Below are 20,425 nucleotides of genomic sequence, written 5' to 3'. Positions count from 1 at the left end.
TGCCTGAGGTCATATACAAGGCAAACCAATACTCACATGGCTTGCAAATACTTATTAACATAACAAAACACAATGTTTAGAATAGCAACAGGACTAGGGCTATGCAGAAGAGTTTATCTGCAAGTACAAAACTAAAATGCCAATTCTCAAATACAGTAAATTGTTACAAATAAAGCAATTTGCAGTCAAGCAGTGATGTTAAAGCTTTGTGCATTTAATATTTTTACATTTAAAAGATTGACTTTATAACAAACGTTTCAACACAAGATCCAAATAACGAATAGAGATGCTAGTGTCTACAACTGATATAATAGTTAACCAGCTATATTTACAGAGGACCAGTGCCTTACAAGATACACCGACTCCACAGCACCAAGTGTTGGATTTCCAGCATGTAATAAAATCATCTGTACATGCAAAATAAATAAGTCTTTGATCAGAAAAACAGTGCCTCATACCACCTGTGCTGGGATAGTAGCTGTCAATTGCATGCTTGAGGGGGGAGTCAAAGTATAGGCCATAAATCACCAAAATATTAAAGTATAGGAATGATCTCCTGAATTATCTCAAGCTGCTGCCTTACATTCTAAAGCAACTCAATCATAGAAGCTTTCCTTTTCATCAAATGTACCCAAAGTGAAGCAATATTTTACTGTCTTGCAAGTATCTCCACCTGCCAATCTAGCAAATACAGCAGGCATTTTGTAACAATTCGGGAAATATTCCTGCGTTGCAAGTTTTATTTTTAAAAACCTGGAAGTATTTCCAATACAGTGCAATAGAACTTAACTATGGATAAAATAAATGCCACTGACACGGTGTTCTGCCCTGTGAATTAATTCAGCAAATCACACCAGCACACCAACATTCCTGCTCTTTGTGAAATAATGTTTTGTATCTTTGACATTTCCACACATTAGAAGAACTGAAGTGCTCTGAATGTATACCTTTAAATACATCAATAATTTGAGGAACTTAAAGTTATTTAAAAGAACGAAGTGGAGACTCCTATTTAATGTCACAAACCATTCTAATGGGAGATTTAGTCACAGAATCTGAATCTCACCTCAGTGACATAAATAACAACAGGCTAATTTACAGTGATGTACCATCTGTGTTCAAATAAACCTGCAAATATTTTCACACATTGCTCGAGTCCAAATTTAAAAAGTCCCTACTCAAATTAATGCAAATGTGGACATGATTTTTTAAAAACTCAATATATTCCATTCCCCAACATGAAACTGTACACCACACTGAGCCAAACTCACATTACAACTTGTTACTAACAAAACTTTCAGATTAAGGTCTGTAGTTGTGTCACATTTCAGATAGCTAGCTTTTAAAGCAGATATGTTTAAACCAGAGGGGACTGGGAAATGTCTGGACATGAGATCATGCACCTTCCACCAGACAGAACACAGCATGTTTTTCCTTGTCACTGAAGAATGAGTGAAACATTAAAAAGAGAAAGGAGAAAATAAAAAATATAGAAATGTAAATGACAATTCTTGGTGCTGGAAGGATTACAGTAGCAAAGCCACAAGCTTTCTTGGATTAATTTCTCATGTTAAATCTCATCAGATGAAGTTAATGGTGCAATCTGTGTCTACAGTAATGCATCCTGCACTAGCAATCACAATTGGAAGTCATTAATGTTAACCAACCAAAAAAGTTTTACTCTTTACTGCCAATACTTGCATGGCCAATGGTACTGGGATGAGATATAAAGACCATCCATAGTATACGAAGCCTTGCGTGTCTGGCATAAAAACTTTACTGCAATCTGCACACTCCATGTCAAATATACTTATTTCCTGTCTGCCATATTTCTCTAGTTTGTAACTTCCCCTTCCCTCACTATGAAACAGGCAGCATTGACCATCTACCGTGTCTGGTGAGTTTGATCAGCACTATACCACTGAAACAGCAAGTGTATAATCATTTCTAGCAAGATTCGAATCCAGGCAGTGCAGTCCAATCTGAAATACAGTTCTATTCGAGAATTTTTGGAAACGTTCACTAGAAGAAAACATGAATAAAAACAGAAAACAACTGCTCAGAGGCCGTCCTTCCAAGACTGTTACCAGAGCAGTCAAATTCCCATACTAATTGGGTTATTCTGGAACAATAGTGTTCAATGTGAAACAGCTGAGCTGCAGTGCTAAAAGAAACTTCCAAATGTAATGCACACATTAAAAATTCTGCACAAAAGCTACAGTCACAATGTGGAAAGCAGAATCCTGGGTGCCGTGGATGTAGCAGAAAAGATGTAAGTCACTTTGCTTGGTGCAGCGAACACTCCTGAGATCTGCCACCTCTTTCAATAGGCAACACGAACCATTAAATCACAACCAGAAGAGGCAAAAATGGTTGATTGTGCACAAAATCTTGGTAAAGTTCAAAAATATAAAAAGCCAAAGAGGACTGCCCAGAGACAACCTCCGCACCAAGTTCAGAGATGTGCTGATCATGGTACTCCAAGAAAGGTCACTTCAGTTCAAGAGTCAGACTATTAATTGGACACCGCAATTCCCACTAGTCACATTACAATGGATCCAGCCTCAAATCTCAGACCATGATATTGGAATAGTTTTATAAATAAGGAGTCTCAGTCCAGTGAATCCATGTAGAATTCCCCCTCAAAACATTGGCAAATGGGTTGTTGCAAATCAGATGCTATTGGTGACAACAACTAAATAAGTAGGTGGATTTCTTCTTCTCAGCCAGGTTCACAGCTGCTTCATCTTCTAAAAACAAAGTAGAACAGAAAGTAGTGCATAAGACTCATGACAGAATACTCAGACCTTGTCATTTACTAACACATACTTAAATGCTAATACCCTGCTACATACTAATACTCGTACTCTAGATTGAATCATACGATTATTTGTAAAATATCATAGTCCATCATGTATCAATGTTCATAATCAATGTTCATAATCAATCCCTTGGACGCCAACATATGTAATCACTGAGATAGCCAGTCCTCAGATGCTGTCATAAATTAATACTTAGACCAAACACCTTTGACCATTCAAAACATATACAGTATATGACAGCCCACAAGGTATTAAAATATAAATGGCAGGCACACCAGACTATTTTCTAAAGCAGAATGCCCAGATCCTTCTAAATAGTCAACGTTTAGACTGTGTGTTGGTTCTGATAAAGCCTCAATTCCCATTTTATTTACCTGTCATCACCTGGAAGGCTGTTACATTCACATAATCTTCTGCTACTATTTGAAACAGTTCATCTGAAACAAGAGAACAAAAGGATTTTGGTTCATTATATTCATGCTTCTGCAGCTTTCTTTCCACCTCTTAACTCTTCATTGTAATCTGATTACAAAGTCCTCCAATCTTTATCCAAGACTTCACGACAAATTTTTCCACACTTTTAAGATTCCAATATACCTCCAATACTCGAGCTTTATTCCAATATCTCTCAGAAGGACAGAGCAATAGCAGAAGTGTGATATGATAGAGATTCAGAAAATAGAAACTTACCAACATTCTGGCCAGTTTTACTGGAGGTTTCAAACAGCTTGGCTTTGATCTCTTAAAAATAAACATTACATATGACTCAGTGATGAAGATCTCAAAACAAAGCAATACTTACTTTCCTCAAATTGCACTGTAACAACTGACTTTGTACTGATTTCACAAAATATTTTAAATCACCAGTCAGATAAACCTTATCTAACAGACTGACTGCAACAAAAAAAGTGCCACACTTTAGACATCAAACTTAGGATACTTAATGGCCTGTCAAAAGCCACTAATTATTTCTCAATCCAAACAAACTAGAACATGCTTTTAAACATCCAGTATCTGTGCAAAAGCAGTGACCCTGAATGTTCAGAAATAGTTATATTTTGCCTGCTGGATTTGTCAGGCCCTAAATTGATCTTGCGACTTTAAAAATGGCAAGTTAAACACTGTCTGACTGTGGCTTAGGCTTAAAAAATAATATATAGGCAATGAAGAAAAAGACTAACACTACCCTTATGAACAGGACATTTCCTTTTCTTGGAGGGAACTTTTACAAATTAGTTTATCTGTGCTTAAAGAAAACACAGCAAAGCTGTGTATTTATTTCAGAAGGATTGGAGACAGACTGGCAAGATATATGCTCCAAATCCTTTTTGATTCTAATGCAATAACGAAAGACACTGAATTCCACCACTTCAAAACACTTACATTTTAGGATATTTTATAGTCAAGCTGTTATTTAATTACTTTAAAATCAACTTGTTCAAAAGATGGTGTGACACACCTGTGGCCTCCATCTCAAAGCTAGGGATACTGCCAGACCTCTTAATAGTCAAATACATGTACATTCAATTTCTGTGATACGAGGCAAAAAAATCCAAACAAACATATCAAGGACACTTCAGCTCAAAAATGCTAACAGTTTCGCACTCAGCATATAATAGGCTAAAACTAATGGAATACTGAGGGAGTTCTGGACTATTTCAGATACAGCTTATGGCTTGATATGCAAACTTGCTGCATTTGTTGCACAGCAAAATTGTATTTTATAATTCACTGACTGCACCATATTCAGATGATGTGAAAGCTGCTATATTATCACAAGTTTTATTTTGAACATACTGTACCTATAGAGTCAAATAAAAATACACAAACTTAACTAACTTTTCCTGCAGCAAATATTAGGTCAGATTCATGGGACACTTAGCAGGATGAGGTGCCAGAGGATTGGAGGGTGTTTAAATGTATTGCTTTTATTTAGGCAAGGCTGTAAAGATAACCCTGGGAACTATTAACTGGTGAGTCTTACATTAACGGTGGGTAAGCCGTTAGAAGGAATTCTGAGAGATGGGATTTGCATGCATTTCAAGAGGCAAGGTGCGATTAGGGATCGTCAGCATGGCTGTGTCTGGGAGAAACCATATCTCTCAAACAGTGAGTTTTGTTGAAGATATAACCAAAATGATTAATGAATGCAGAACAGGAGATATTGCCTACATAGACTTTAGTAAAGCCTTTGACAAGGTTCTGCATGGTAGACTAATTAATAAAGTTAAATCATGTTGGATTCAAAGAGAGCTTGGCAATCAGTAGAAGACAGAGTGGTAAAAGGTTATTTTTCAGAATGGAAACTTGTGACCAGCAGTGCCATTTATATAAGTAATTGGGATGAACCTTTAGGAGGATTGGTTAGTAAGTTTGTGGATTATACCAAAATTGGTGGTATAGCCGACAGTGAAGATTATCCAAGATTAGAAAGGGATTTTGATCAATTGAGCCAACACGAGAAGCTAATGGATTTCAATTGGATAAACACAAGTTATTGAATGTTAGTAAAGCCAACAAGGGCAGGATTTGTACAGTTAATGGTTGGGCCCTGGATAATGTTATCAAACAGAGACACCCAAAGGTTCAGGTACATAACTCTTTGAAAGTTACATCAAGTCAACAGGGTGGTGAAGGCAGCATTTAGCAATTTTGCCTTCATTGCGGAGACCATTGCGGAGTACAGGAGTTAAAACGTCATGTTGTGGTTGTACTGGACATTGGGGGTTACGTTTGGAGTACTGTGCACAATTCTGGTCACCCTATTATAGGAAGGATATTATTAAATTGGAGTGGGTTCAGAAAAGATTTACAAGGATGGTGAAATCTGTACTGAAAACAAAAAATGCTGGAAATCACAGCGAGTCAGGCAGCATCCATGGAAGGCAAACTAACATTGAGTCCAGGTGACTCTGGAGAGTTAGAATGTTGCTGGGACTAGAAGGTTTGAGTTACAAGGAGAGGCTGGCTAGCCTGGGGTTTTTACCACTGGAGCTTAGGAGGTTGAGGAATGACCTTAAAGAAATTTTATAAAATCATAAGAGACAGATAATGTGAATAGCTAAAGTCTTTTCCCTATGATGGGGGTGTTCAAAACCAGGGGGCATATTTTTTACATGAGGGAAAAGATTTTAAAACAGGACCTGAGGGGCAACTTTTTCCACAGGGTGTACAAATGTGGCTTAAACTGCCAGGGAAGTTGTAGATGCAGCTACAGTTACAACATTTGAGACACATTTGGACAGGTACATGATTAGGAAGGTTTAGAGGGACATGGGCCAAACGCAGGAAAGTGGGACTGGTTTAGTTTGGGAAATTTGGTCGGTGTGGACTAGTTGAACAAGGGTCTGTTTCCATGCTTGATGACTATAAACAAAACATTTTGGCTTTGTGGTGCATCAGAGGTTTGTAGCAAATAGGTTGCAGATTTTAAAATACGGAAAAGAATGCATTCTACCCTAATGATTAGTTATTTGAGATGGAAAACAAAAGTAGATCTACAGAACATTCACTTTCAATACATGGCAAGTACAGAAAGTGTTAGCCCTCAGACAAATTACTCAATTGTGTTGAATATCAATTTCTTAGAACCTTTCAAATTATAATTTCAAAAACTCAGCAGGGGAGACAATTGTAATTACAAGTAGTAAATGGATTCACAATTGTTTCAGGAGTTATTTGCTTCAATTTGTATGATCTTTCCAAGGAGATAGTAAAATGAATGTTTATGACTGCATTAAGTCTTCATTATCCTTTGTACTCCCAAATAAACCTGTTGGACTAACAGCAATTTTTTTAACTTTGACCACCCCGGTCCAACGTCAGCACCTCCACATCATGCTTACTGTTCCTTAGTTTAGATTGGACCAGGATTAAAAATTTCTCACTGTCTAATATATACCCCTATAACCCTGGTTCAGCAAAAAAAATTATTGTTCCTAATATAATGAAACATCCCAAGACTTTTTAGAATAACACTTGCATAAAATCACATCTCACTAATAGGAAATTTAAACCCTAATCATTCAAACCTGACTAGATCAATTTTGTTAACTCCTTCCTTGCTAATTTAATCAAAACAACATTAACTTCTCATGGTAAAAGTTCTGTTAATATACCGTCTGTGTAATCTTGAACATCATGGTAATCAACTCCCCGTGCGCTGCGGTCATTCTGGACAAGATCACTTTTGGTTCCACACAAATAAATTTTACAGTGCTGCAAGAGAAGAAACACTGACTCAAGCATTAGGCAATAAACTCCAAAATCACATGAGAACATGGAACCATGCTGAAAAACCACGACCAAACCTCAAAACATATCAACCATGCACAACCTGTACTGTAAACGCATTCACCAAATCCTCAAGTCAATAAAACCCATTATGCAAATCCAATAACCAAAATTGGCTGGTCCCATAACCTATACTGCAAACATCTCAATAATACTGAAGAATACAGAACCCACAGACCACTATCTCCACTACACAAAACCCAAAGTACAGCAGAGTCAGTAATCCCCTCTGAATGGGATTACTGTACAGTCTATTCTGATATAACAGATTAGTTAAGTTCCCTTGTGATCCTGCATTATAAGAAAATCAAGTAATAGCAGCACCATTTAACTCAATGGAACAGAAATCTTGTCACAGCCAATACAGGTAGGGAAAGCATGAGTTCTACAAATAACAGCCTAAATTCTTCAATCGCGTTGTAGCCAATTCACGTTGAAGTAGTGCACGTTATAGCAGAATCAACTGTACTAGAGCCATACTTCAAATAAGATGGGATACATATTGCAATAGCTTCAATTTTTGAATCTAAAGAACCAGAATAATGATGAGATCATAGTACATTTAACAAATTAGTTTCACCAAAACACTAACCCACTAATCGAAACCAACCGCAGCCAGACAAAGCACTGACTATTCAGCAGAACAAGGTTTATATCAAAATTCACCTCTTCACAGTTGCGGACTTCATTCACCCAGAATCTAGCCCTTGCATAGCTGCTACTGTCAGTCAGATCTGGAAGACAGAAATGCCATTTAATAATCACGCTTAATACCCAAGGTCAGAGCAGCCATTTCAAAAAAACACTTTACAAGTGTTTCCATTTATTATTTAGAATATATTCTTGTTCAAGGCCACACAAGTTTTTTTGATCATGACAGACAGCATCTTTAAATATACTCAGTAAACAGTTACTCCAGGGTGTTTTATAGAAATGGATATAACTTTAAGGGACAATTCACGATATTCCTAAATGCTTTAGATTGAGGATCAGGCTCTAAAACATTTCTGCACATCAGATCCTAGTGTAATAGCTGATGCCCAGTTAAAGCAAAGTATGTTTATAAAATGTGTTTTGCCTTCTTAACAACCCTATCATCCTAGGTTGCAACTTTCAAGGATTTATGTACTGGACACCAAGATCTCTGCTTATCTACACTACCAAGAATCTTAGCATTAGTACGATGCTCTGCATTTGTTACTCATTCCAAAGTGAACCACCTCACCGAGTTTTGAAAAGATTTGTAGAACATCCTGAACCACCTCACTTTTCCATATTAAACTCCATTTGCCAACTCTTAGCCCAGATCTGCAGCTTATCTGAGAGATGGCATACCTATCTAACCCCATGCTAAAGGACGAGGGCAGCAGATCTGAGAATATCACCTGTAAATTCACCGCGAAGTCACATACCATCCTGACTTGGAAACGTAGTGCTGTTCCTTTATTGTAGAAGAATCAAAATCCTGAAATGTCCTTCCAGGTAGCATTGGGTGTAGCAACACCCAAAGACTGCCACTGTTCAAGATGATAGTTCAGCACTGAATTCTCATGGACAATAAATTTCAAAGACGGTCTACCTTGAGTGAAGGAATTCCTCATTTCAGGCTTGAATAGCCTGTGCTTTATTATGACACTGCAACCTCTGGCTCACAGACCAGGAATATCCTGCCTGCATCTACCCTGGTCTGCTCTAAGAATTTTGGATATTTAAATCTAATCACCCCCCTAACAATAAAGATCCAGTTCTCGCCAGGGAGTATAGCAAACGTTTACCCGGCTGATTCCGGGGATAGGGGGTCTGACCATATGACAAGATTGACTAGGTGAAGATTGTTTTCGCTGGAGTTCAGACAAATGAAGGGGGAAAGCATAGAGACTTATACAATTCTAACAGGACTAGTCAGAATGGATGCAGGAAGGACATTCCTGATGATGGATGTGTCCAGATCAGGGGCCACAGCCTGAGGATTTGGGGTAAACCATTTAAGATGGAGAGGAGGAGACATATCATCACCCAAACAGTGGTACGCCTGTGGAATTCATTACCACAGGAGGTAGTTGATGCCAAAACACTTGAATATATTCCAGAGGCAGTTAGATATAGCATTTGAGACAAATATAACCAAAGGTTATGGGGGGGGAAAGCCGGATTAGGCTATTGAATTGGATGATCAGCCATGATCATGATGAATTGTGGAGCAGGTTCAAAGGGCTGAATTACCTCCTCCAGCTCATATCTTCCTATCTTATGTTTCTATTTAGTCTTTCTTTAGAGAATGATCTCTACAGCCCGGGGATTGCTATGGGAAATATACCTTCCTGTAAATAAGGAGACCAAAATTGCACACAAGTGATTTCACCAAGTCTTCATATGATTGCCAAGATTTCTTTACTTTGATGCTCAAATCTTCTTGCAATACAAGGTCAGTATACCATTTGCCTTAACTGTACCTGCATGTTAACTTAGTGACTTGAGAACTCTTGGCAGTTGAAAACTGTTAATGCCTCTCACCATACTTTGTGTTTTCCTACCCAAGTAAATAATGTCACATTTTGCTGCATTGTGTATTCATATACCAGTTTTTTTTTAAGACTCAACCTCTAAACCCCCTTGAAGCATCTCTGCTTCCTCCTCTTAAATAACAGATACTTAATTTAACATGATTCTCAATATCAGCTGGAGATCAGTTGACCCTTATCACATTAAATGGCATGACATGTTTGATCATTGACGTCAACTCCACCTTCCCATGTTACTCTTCAATTTAAGTCATACTCTCATGCAGGAGCTGTAGAAGCCATTCATCATGGGGTAGTTTTAGTCACATCTTTCTTGACATTCCTTTTTTGGATAACTTGACAAAATAGAACTGTTAGAGTTAAAAACAGTTCTGAAACCAACAATGAAGCTCACTAATTAGCATGCGACAGAAACTTAGAATTTAGGAAATGTAAAAAAAATTCCTAAAAACAGTGCACGGTTTGATTGTGTGCAATCTAAAATTATCTTGGTTATAATGGTGAACAACAGCAAAGCCACCAGACTCACTTCTTCTAGTGACTAGTTCCTCATTGTCCTCTACCAAGTATGACTCTCTGCACCCACACAGCATAAAGACAAGCAGAAGCTGTTGCAAATTTCTTACCAAAGCAAACAACAGCCGCTCGGGCTCCACGATAGTAGATCCTGCTCATGGATTCATACCGTTCAGACCCTGCAGTGTCCTGACAGGGAACAAAATACATCACTGCTTACTAAAAAAGTATACAAAACAATTATTTGGGTACTTTCCAACACTCTCCCTACCTTATCACTGCTAATCAAGAGCTGACATGCTCCTGACCTCAGCCATGCACAAGGTGAGCATGGAACAGCAAGTTATACCGACAGTATTTAATAAGAGGGGTAAGAGGTGGCAATATTTCAAAAACATTGGATGGCCCTATGGCTCAAGGAGGCAGCTCATCACCATCTACTCCAGGGCAGCATTAGCAATGCCACCATCCCACTGACAAACAAAATGTACACTCAGCAAACAGAAGCAGTGAGAGAGGATTAAGAAAGTAGTAAATAATAGTTGCCAGATATCTTTTGCAATGTGTCTTATTTCACACTATTTCTATATAGAAATTTATCAGAACACTCCACTGCTATAGGATGATATGTACACCTGAGCAACAATAACTTGATACTCATACAGGCTCACCAAAAATAAAACCTCAGGGAATTCCATAATATTTACCTTTACTGATGAGATGGCCAAAAACTACCTTCTGCATATTTCAAACTTGTAGGATTGCACAAACCAGTGTCAACACCAAATAGTGGACAGGCCTCTATAAATGCCGGAGGAAACACCACAGAAGCGCTTCACAGGAAGCTCCCAAGCACTGAGGATGTCACCTAGACAGGGGATGAAACGTTTGCAACAAAAACTTCCAGCTCGGTGAACAGAACCACAGCAACGAGCACCCGAGCTACAAATCTTCTCACAAACCTTGAACCAAATACAACTACACAACTAAACACTAATATAACAACAGTATACAATCAAAGCATATTAGATCTCTCTCCAAACAATCTCCTTGATTTGCTAATCATGCCAGATCTGCAGACGTCAGCTTACCCAAATTCCAAGTGTGATGGCCTTTTCACCAACATGGATGAGCTTGGCCACAAAGGCAGCTCCGATTGTCTGAAATAGAAACCAGTGGATTTAATCTAGATCTGTTCCCTGAGAAACATTAGCTATTTGTTCAAAGTGTGTAGTGAATACTTCAGTTTCACCTGCATTTTTCCCCAGAGACCCTAAATGTACATTAGTGTTTCCTTCCTTCATCCTCAAACAAAAGAGATGGCCTGTTAGAAAGCTTATGGCTTAGAAACAGCACAGCCTCAGCAGTGTGCATCATCTGGAGTAGTAAACATTGCAGAGACGTTGGGAAAGCCTGTCATGTGTTGCACATAAAATATGGGATGCCTTAGATGCACAAGACATTCAGATGTGTCACACCTACATGAGGTGCCAGTGGATAGCAGTCTTTGAACAACATGTGGCTGATTTGGAGCACCAAGTTTCTTCATTGCACACCATACAAAGAGGGGTTTCTGGAACAGTTGTACCAGAGAATGGTCACTACACATCATGATAGGCAGGCAAGGAGGAGTGTAGGAGATGCTAAGCGAGTGGGTGGCAATACACCAAACGAAAGAAAAGACAGATCCAGGAAACCCGAGACTCCTTGCAGCTACCAAACAACTATAAGATTTCAGATGCCTATTTACTGAGCAATTAAACAGTCAGGTGGATGACTAGAGGAAAAACCAAAGCACCATTGTGCCAGAGGCTATACTGGGAAATGTGAGACTGGCAGGCACATTAGAAAGGTAGCAGTAGTGGGTGACTCAATAGTTTGAGGAATACACAGTCTAGTGTACAGGCAAGATTGAGTGCCCTTATGATCTGTTGTCTCCTAGGTGTAAGGACCTGGAACATAAGGCTGGGTAAATTTCTGGAAAGATAGATTGAAGAACCAGTGGCTGTGGCTCTGATGGGAGCCAACAACATAGTGAGGGCCAGTTCAGAGTCTTGCAGGATTAATTTCTGGAGCTAGGGAGTAGGTTGAAATGGAAAAGCTCCACAGTAGTAATCTCCGAAATACCTGTGCCACAAGCTTCACCACTTAGGCAAAGGCAGATCAGGGCGGAATGTGGGGCTTGAGGGACGACATGGGAGAGGTGTAGGTTTTTGAGACATTAGGATCACTTTTCAGTTCAGGAGAGATTATTTGCACTCGAGCAAAAAAGTGGAACCAATCTCCTGAGACACTAAATAGTGTAGTGAGGATGGATTTAAACTGATAAGGCACAGAGGGCAGAGTTGACTAATGGGCCTAGTTTTGGAACTACCAGTGAGGGCAAAAAGTGATGGTAATTGGGAAAAGGAAATGAGGGAAGGCTTGAATTCCTTCCCCATGAGTGAGAGAAATAATGGCAGGGTTAAGTTACATGTATGTAGCGAACAAAACTGGGGAACTGAAAGCAAAAATTACTCTAAGGGAATAGGATAGGGGCACTGACAGAAACGTGGCTCAACCCAAATCAGGACTGCTTAATTAACATCCTGGGTTAAGATGAAGAAACGGGTGGGTTTAAAAGGGCGGGGGTGTAGCAGTCTTGGTCAAAGATGGTATTATTGCCCTTGAATGAGATGCAGAGAATTTATATGATTAAAAGGAGTGGTCACCTTGTTGGGTATTTATTATAGACTGACAAATAGTGGGGAGGAAGTAGAAGAAAGCATTCGTAAGCAGATTATGGAAATCTGCAGGGCAAGTAGAGTTGTGATAATTGGTGATTTCAATTATCCTAGGGTAGACTGGGCCAACACGTAAAGTACAGGGCCCAGAAGGGAAGATCTTCCTGCAATGTTTTATAGGAGTACTTTCAAGGTCTAGCAGGAACTGGAATACTGGAACTAGTCCTAGGAAATAAGGTAAGCCAAGTGGAGAAAATCAGAGTGGGGGAGCATTTGGAAAATAGCAATCATGATAGAAGATTCAATATTAAGTTGAAAAAGAACAAAAATTAAAGAGGGATTAAGATGCCGGACTAGAAAAGGGCAGATTTTGGGGATGTAAACGTTAAACTGGCGCAGCTTGAATGGAAACACGTTTCAATGGATAAAACAGTAGATGACAAATGGGAGACTTACAAGAGATATGGATAGGGTGCAAAAGCTAGGAATACAGCCATGAGGAATACATACAGGATATCCAAAGCTAGAGTACTCTGCATGACTAAGGATATTTGAAAAAATTAAGGAAGAGAAAGGAACCATATGATACCTCCTGTAGTAATACCTGCAATAGAAATCGGGAAGAGTACCTCAAAAGCTAAGGCTAGAATAGGAAGGCTAGGAGGCAATATGAGGAAAGGATAGCAAACTGCACTAAAACAATAGTGAAATGTTTTTCAAACATAATAATAAAAGACCAGTGAAAGATAGTGAGACCCATAAGGATCAAGCAGGGTAAGCTGCTCAATGAAAGTGTATGGTAAAGGCACTAAATGAATACTTTGCTGCTGTCTTTACCAAACTGGAAAATGGTGACAAAAGCCAGTTGAAAAAATTGGTATTGAGTAACTGCAATGGCTTAGTATAATTGCTAGACTATTAATCCAGAAATTCAGCTAGTGTTCTGGGACCTGGGTTCAAATCCCACCATGGCAGATAGTAGAATTTGAATTCAATAAAGAATCTGGAATTAAGGGTCTAATGATGACCATGAAACCATTGGCAATGTTAGAAAAAGCCCATCTAGTTCACTAGTCCTTATGGGAATGAAATTGGTCATCCTTACCTGGTCTGGCCTATGTGTGACTCCAGACCCACAGCAATGTGGTTGACTCTTCACTCCTACATGCAATTAGGACGGGGGCAATAAGTGCTGGACACACTCACATCCCACAAGCTAATTAACAGAGCTGAACAATACAGGTTGGTCTGCAAAAAAGCAACAGTTGCATTCTTCTGCAACCTCATATTATAGAAAATTGTTCTATGGAAAACCGCAATAGAAAATCGCACTGTAGAAGATCGATAATAGAAAAATCACTTTACCCATTTAGTACAAAGTTTGCATTATCCAAACAACATCCACAATTTGACAATCAAGTTACAGCCAATTCACACTGTCAAACGTGTTTCAGCATAACGATCTGTATAGTGATGGATTTTTTAAAAAAATTACAAGACTGGCAGCACTCCAGGTAGAGGTTGCCAGGCAGAGATTGCCAGGCCCAGACAGGACGCATCCTTGCAGAGGGCCAAGGGAGCAAATCCTGGAGCCAAACAAGTTTTCCAGGGCCCTCAGAACGACAGTATCATCTTGGGGGATTGGAGCTTACATAGATAAGCTGTAGAGTTGGGCTGAGGGGTGGCAAATGGAGTTTAATGTGGGAAAGTGCAAGGTGATTCGCTTTGGAAGGACTAACAGAAATGCAGAGTACTGGGCTAATGGTTAAGATTCTCAGTAGTGTAGATGAGCAGAGAGATGTCGGTGTCCAGGTACATAGATGCCACCCAAGTTGTTAGGGTTGTTAAGTCAGTGTGTCAGCTTTCATCGGTAGAGGGATTGAGTTTCGGAGCCATGAGATCATGCTGCAGTTGCACAAAACTCTGGTGCGGCCACACTTGGAGTCTTGCATACAGTTCTGATCACCGTATTATAGGAAGAATATGGAAGCTTTGGAAAGAGTTCAGAGGAGATTTACGAGGATATTGCCTGGTATGGACAGAAGGTCTTTGAGGAAAGGCCGAGGGATTTGAGGCTGTTTTCCTCTGGTGATAGCTGGTACAAGGGGACATAGCTTTAAATCGAGGGGTGATAGATATACGACAGATGTCAGAGATAGTTTCTTTACTCAAAGGAGTAGGGGCACAGATCACACTGCCCGCAACAGTAGTAGACTCACCAACTTAAAGGCATTTAAATAATCATTGGATAGGCATACGGACAAGGATGGAATATTATAGGTTAGATGGGTTCCACAGGTCAGCGCAACATCGAGGGCTGAAGGGCTTGTACTACACTGTAATGTTCTATGTTCTATGACTCCAAATGCCATGTTGTTGCTTAAGGGGCAAAGGATAACAGGAGATAAGACCTTTCAGCTAGTGGGAAAACTGATGGAGGCCATAATAAGGGCTGAGATAAATTTACACGGAAAAATAAGTTTAATATTACACAGTTTTTTCAAGGTCATGTTTGACAAATTCAATTGAATTCTTTGACGAGGTGACAGACATTGTACAAGGGTAGAACTTTGGATGTTGGAAACTGGGTTTTCAGAAAGTATTTGATGCAGTGCCACACAGCAGATTGGTTAGCAAATTAGAAATGTTTTAGATTGATGGGTCAGTTTAGAAGTTGACTAAAAGATAGGAAACGGAGGTGAGTATAGATGGGCATTTCTCAGTGGTATTCCAAGCAGCGGTACTGGAACCCTTGCTTTTTCTGATTTATAACAACAATTTGGAGATGGGTGTGAAAGTACCTGCAAATTTAAAGATTTTGCCAAAGTTAGAAAAGAATTACGAAGATGACACTGAGCAACAGAGGGACATTGACAAATAGGCCGAATGGGTAGACAACTGGCAGATCACGTTCATTGCAGAGAAATGTGAAGGAACGCATTTTGGTAGAAGAAATATGGACAGACAATATAGCCTCTGTAGTACAACTTTGAGGGGAGTAGAACAGAAGGACCTTGCAGCTCAAGTACATAATTCTCTGAAGGTGGCCAAGCTGGTTTTAACAGTTCCGAAGGCTTATGGGATCTTAGATTAGATTAGATTACTTAGATTACTTACAGTGTGGAAACAGGCCCTTCGGCCCAACAAGTCCACACCGACCCGCCGAAGCGCAACCCACCCATACCCCTACATTTACCCCTTACCTAACACTACGGGCAATTTAGGGGCAATATAGCATGGCCAATCCACCTGACCTGTACATCTTTGGACTGTGGGAGGAACCGGAGCACCCGGAGGAAACCCACGCAGACACGGGGAGAATGTGCAAACTCCACACAGTCAGTCGCCTGAGGCGGGAATTGAACCCGGGTCTCTGGCGCTGTGAGGCAGCAGTGCTAACCACTGTGCCACCGTGCCGCCCACATCTTTGGGTTGATAAATGGAGGTGTAAAGTATAAAAGCGAGGAAGTGATTCTACACATCTATAAATTGTTGGTCAGATCACATTGAGCATTGTACACATTTCAGGACACCTTAATGATGTTTGATTAAATTAGATTAGATTACTTACATTGTGGAAACAGGCCCTTCGGCCTAACAAGTCCACACTGACCCTTTGAAGAGCGACCCACCCAGACCCATTCCCCTACATTTACCCCTTCACCTAACACTATGGGGAGTTTAGCAGGGCCAATTCACCTAACCTGCACATCTTTGGACTGTGGGAGGAAACTGACGCAGACACAGGGAGAATGTGCAAACTCCACACAGAGTTGCCCGAGGCAGGAACTGAACCCAGGTCTCTGGCACTGTGCGGCAGCAGTGCTAACGACTGTGCCACCGTGCCGTCCACTAAAGCCCTGTAGAGTGCAAAGGCGATTTACTAAAATTCCAGGAATTAGGGACTTAGATACAAGAAAAGATTAGAGAAATTGAGCTTATTTTCCTGGGAGCAGAGAAGATCAAGGGGTGACTTTGTTGAGGTGTTTCAAATTATGAACAATTTTGACAGGGCAAAGGAGGATATTCTGTTTCCACTACAAGTCATTCTGCTATAATGTGCGTTTCGTCAGCGCAAATTGACTAACACGACTGACAAGTTGCGGACCCTGTTTGGATAACACACACTTTCTACTGAACGGGTTTAGCAATTTTCAATTAGTGACCTTCTACAGCATGATTTTCCATAGCACACGGTTGCAGAGGAACAACTTGTCACATTATAGCAGAATGACCTGTAGCTCGTATGTTAACAACTAGGAGGTCATAATTTCGACATTCAGGGAGAGCTGAGGAGAAACTTCAGATTTAGAATGCACTGCCTGGGAACATGGAAATGGATTTCGTAAGAGGTTTCAAAACAGAGCATATATACATATTTGAAAGGGATTAAGTTAGAGGGCTATGTAAATTGGGCTGAAGAATGGGACTTGCTGGGAAGCTCTTTCAGACACTATGGATCGACTAGCTTCGGCCTGTACTGTAAAATTCTGAGATTCAACAATTCTATACTGCTGCAGTGAGAACAAAATTGACCTAAATATTAATTCACTAAAGCAAATGGAAACATTAATGAATTGCATACAATTAGTTCCTTATATAAGTGACATCCTTAATAATTAAGGTGCCAAAACATTTGGCTTCCCAGTGCCATTTAATTGGGGTGCATTGGAGCAATGTCAACATTTCTTTATCATGGATACACTTACCATGACCATGTAACCAATGTTGATTGTTGTAAAAAAAAACCCACCTAGTTAATTCCTTCAGGGAAAGCAATTTGGCATCCTTACCTGGTCAGGTGCACGAGACCAAAACCCACAGCAATGTGGCTCACTCTTAATGGCCCTCAGGACAAATATAATTGGGCAATTAATGCAGGCTTTGCCAATGAAACCCATGCCCCATGATTGAGTTTAAAAAAGTGATAAACTGGCACAATTTCATTAATACACTAAAAGTGGGCTGCTCAGCAAAAGCATTTTTCAGTCAGCACCAATTTTAAACACTGAAAATGACTACAAAAAAAGTGTCCAATAGGCTGAGATTTCTTAATGAAATTAACAGCTGTACATCTGAAAATATTTTAACACATGCCTTCCTTGTGTTTATACTTACAAAAACAAATTAGCATAACCACTATCTTGGTCTGTGGACATGGCTAATTTGGGAGCAAAGCCTCGTTCTGGCCAAATGAATTTTAAACCAGAGCTGAAAATTGTACAAAACATTAACCTGTGTCATATTTTTGGGGCATAAGAACAAATGAAATAAAAGTAGGCCATTTGCCCCTTGAACTTGCCACCCAATAGGTTCACAGCAAATCTGATTGCAGCCTTACCTCTACTTCCTTGATTACTCACCCTATTCTTTAGGATCTAAAATCTGTTAACTTCAGCTTGAATAAGTTCACCGAGCAGCCTCCACTATTCATAAGGAAAAAAAAATTCATAACGAACCTCATCTGAAATAAAATGAAGGCCCCCTGTTTTGAAACTGAGCACCGCACAAAGGGGTGCATCTGTATCAATAAGATCAGTCTCATCTTTCTAAACCCAAAATACAGCTGGAAGAAATGGCATTTTGTTGAAAATTTTCATCTTGCATTCATCACGATGTTTCACAACAATACCAATTCAAAGGCAAAACTGGCATTTATGCATGCAAGGAGAATACTAATTGGTTGCTAAGTGGACAATTGTTAAAGAAGTTGCCACAGAGAATGCACCCATTAATGCTTATTGACAGTTAACAGCCAAACTTTGTTTAAATTCTGAACGAAACAGATTGATTGATTGAACAGGGCATTGCCCTGGAAAATTAACTTCTCTGAACTGTTTTCAATGCAATTCTTAACTCAGTTACACTAAAGCTCTCCAATATTTTTCATATTTTTAAAAACTGATTCTGCTGAATGAGCCAAAACTGTATAACTGTAATCCAGACTTCATTTAAACAGTCGAGTGTGTGGTGCTGGAAAAGCACAGGTCAGGCAGCATCTAAGGAGCAGGAGCAAAAGCCCTACATTATGTGGAAGCTGCTGACCGAGGAAGTAAACTTAACTCGAGATCTAGTACTTTCAAGATGTTTCTAACAATGCGACCAGACAACAGAGTCAGAGATGTACAACATATTACATTCTCATCTTGGTAACTTATTTTGGTTTGGAAAATCAGTTCAGATTAGTCAAACTCTCCCTGAAAGATTGATACATGTCTTCCTTAATGTAAACAGAGATTCTGTAGTGGACGATACTAATTTGTGGCATACAATTACTACGACCAAATTTCTCCATCTGCTTTATCTTAACAGGAGCACCAACTTGATATTTTAAATGGATTAATGCCTCCTCAACTAACATAGCTAAGACAGAAATGGAGTACAAATTCACTAAGTGTGCATCAATGACAGTTAATGCATCTACAGGGCTAGACTTGAAAAATTCCACTTGCAATACAATGCTTTACATATTTCACATAACTATGTAACTGACTTTATACCTTCACCAGCCAGTCCTCAGCTTAGTTAGGTAACTTCCCTACTCCTATCATCAGCCATGGACTGGGCACTAGCTTTGCATTATCAACATTTCCAATAGCACATTTATCCAGATAAACTGTCATTCAGAGGTAAAGGCATCCTGGTATAAACATTACCTGGAGTACCACTCATTCATACTCACATTCTGATATGGACCATTGAGGAATCGATTATGCACATATCTCTCCACCAGGCTAGTCTTTCCCACAAACTCTTTCCCCAGCATTACCACCTTCACATCAACGCGCTGTCCACTCATTCTGTGACCTCTGCTGTCACAATTCAAGTTTAGGTATAGGAGATATAGTTTCAACCAAATAATAGCAATGTGGTCGTCAATTCAAATGGCTTCACCTGGAAATAAGAAAGGGGATGGTTTAGTTCACTGTGGAGTGACCTTTCAGTTAATTCTCAAAAGACGATCAAATCCTTCAACACACTTATAAAATGGTGCTGCAGCTTTTCCTTTACAAGTATCTACTCCTGGATTCCCTCAGTTATCCTGCATTGGAGCTGCAGAGTAATGAAACCAATTTTAAAGATGGGAAGTAATGAAAGCACAGGAAACAGTAGTTCACTTCCTCAAAATAAGTCACAATAGTACCTGTATTCCTCCAAAACCAGTTCTGCATTCTGCAAATAAGTTGCATTTTATTGAATGCTAATATTACAAATAGGGTGGGGGGAGGAGTGAAACACAGCGTAAGGATTGATAGCAGGGGTGGGATGAGAAGAGTGCTATGTCCTTGCCTAATTTGCTTTCAGTTTTATCACCACCTCCACAACAGTCTAAGCACTCTCAAGTGTTCTGTATATTCAAAAACGTGAGAAAGAATACATCCAAAAATACCCCAAGTCCAGGTGTGTCTTAAGAACATACAATCTGACTCAAGTTCCTTGCACATGAAGGTGCAGTTACAAGACAAGGACAGAATTCCACCGTGCACATTCACAATTACAGAACCAAGACTCCAATTATTCTATCCATATGAGCCTGTGATTCCATCTA

At 39.6% G+C, this 20,425-nt stretch overlaps 2 protein-coding genes across 2 annotated transcripts in view; one reads left to right on the top strand and one right to left on the bottom strand.

Moving 5' to 3' along the window:
• LOC122556864 (histone-lysine N-methyltransferase NSD2-like) overlaps positions 1-9,861 on the top strand; it is a 278,778-nt gene extending 268,917 nt beyond the window's left edge. The window contains exon 26 of the mRNA XM_043704119.1: positions 9,380-9,861. The gene's annotated coding sequence lies outside the window, so the exon portion shown is untranslated. The remainder of the gene's footprint in view (positions 1-9,379) is intronic.
• On the bottom strand, positions 194-19,929 carry rab24 (RAB24, member RAS oncogene family). The gene is made up of 9 exons (XM_043704024.1): positions 19,857-19,929; positions 19,559-19,770; positions 11,245-11,313; positions 10,264-10,342; positions 7,782-7,849; positions 6,941-7,040; positions 3,513-3,563; positions 3,197-3,259; positions 194-2,750 (listed from the first exon to the last, which is right to left on the bottom strand). The coding sequence occupies exons 2-9, from the start codon at positions 19,673-19,675 to the stop codon at positions 2,680-2,682; spliced, it is 618 nt and encodes a 205-aa protein (XP_043559959.1). The 5' UTR covers positions 19,676-19,770; positions 19,857-19,929; the 3' UTR covers positions 194-2,679.
• Positions 19,930-20,425: the final 496 nt, after the last annotated feature.

This window comes from Chiloscyllium plagiosum, chromosome 14 (genome assembly GCF_004010195.1).
Source record: "Chiloscyllium plagiosum isolate BGI_BamShark_2017 chromosome 14, ASM401019v2, whole genome shotgun sequence".
NCBI classification, from domain to species: domain Eukaryota; kingdom Metazoa; phylum Chordata; class Chondrichthyes; order Orectolobiformes; family Hemiscylliidae; genus Chiloscyllium; species Chiloscyllium plagiosum.
Note: the sequence above shows the minus strand (reverse complement) of the source record. Positions and strands in the feature narration are given on the sequence as shown.

What these genes read in the sequence shown, in the direction of transcription:
- rab24 (XM_043704024.1), bottom strand. Translation starts at nt 19,675, where the DNA reads ATGAGTGGACAGCGCGTTGATGTGAAGGTGGTAATGCTGGGGAAAGAG. An exon ending in TCAATGGTCCATATCAGAAT is followed by an intron (nt 11,314 to 19,558) that starts GTGAGTATGAAT and finishes TTTCTATTTCAG; the next exon opens with ACAATCGGAGCTGCCTTTGT. An exon ending in CCATCACACTTGGAATTTGG is followed by an intron (nt 10,343 to 11,244) that starts GTAAGCTGACGT and finishes GTTCCCTGTCAG; the next exon opens with GACACTGCAGGGTCTGAACG.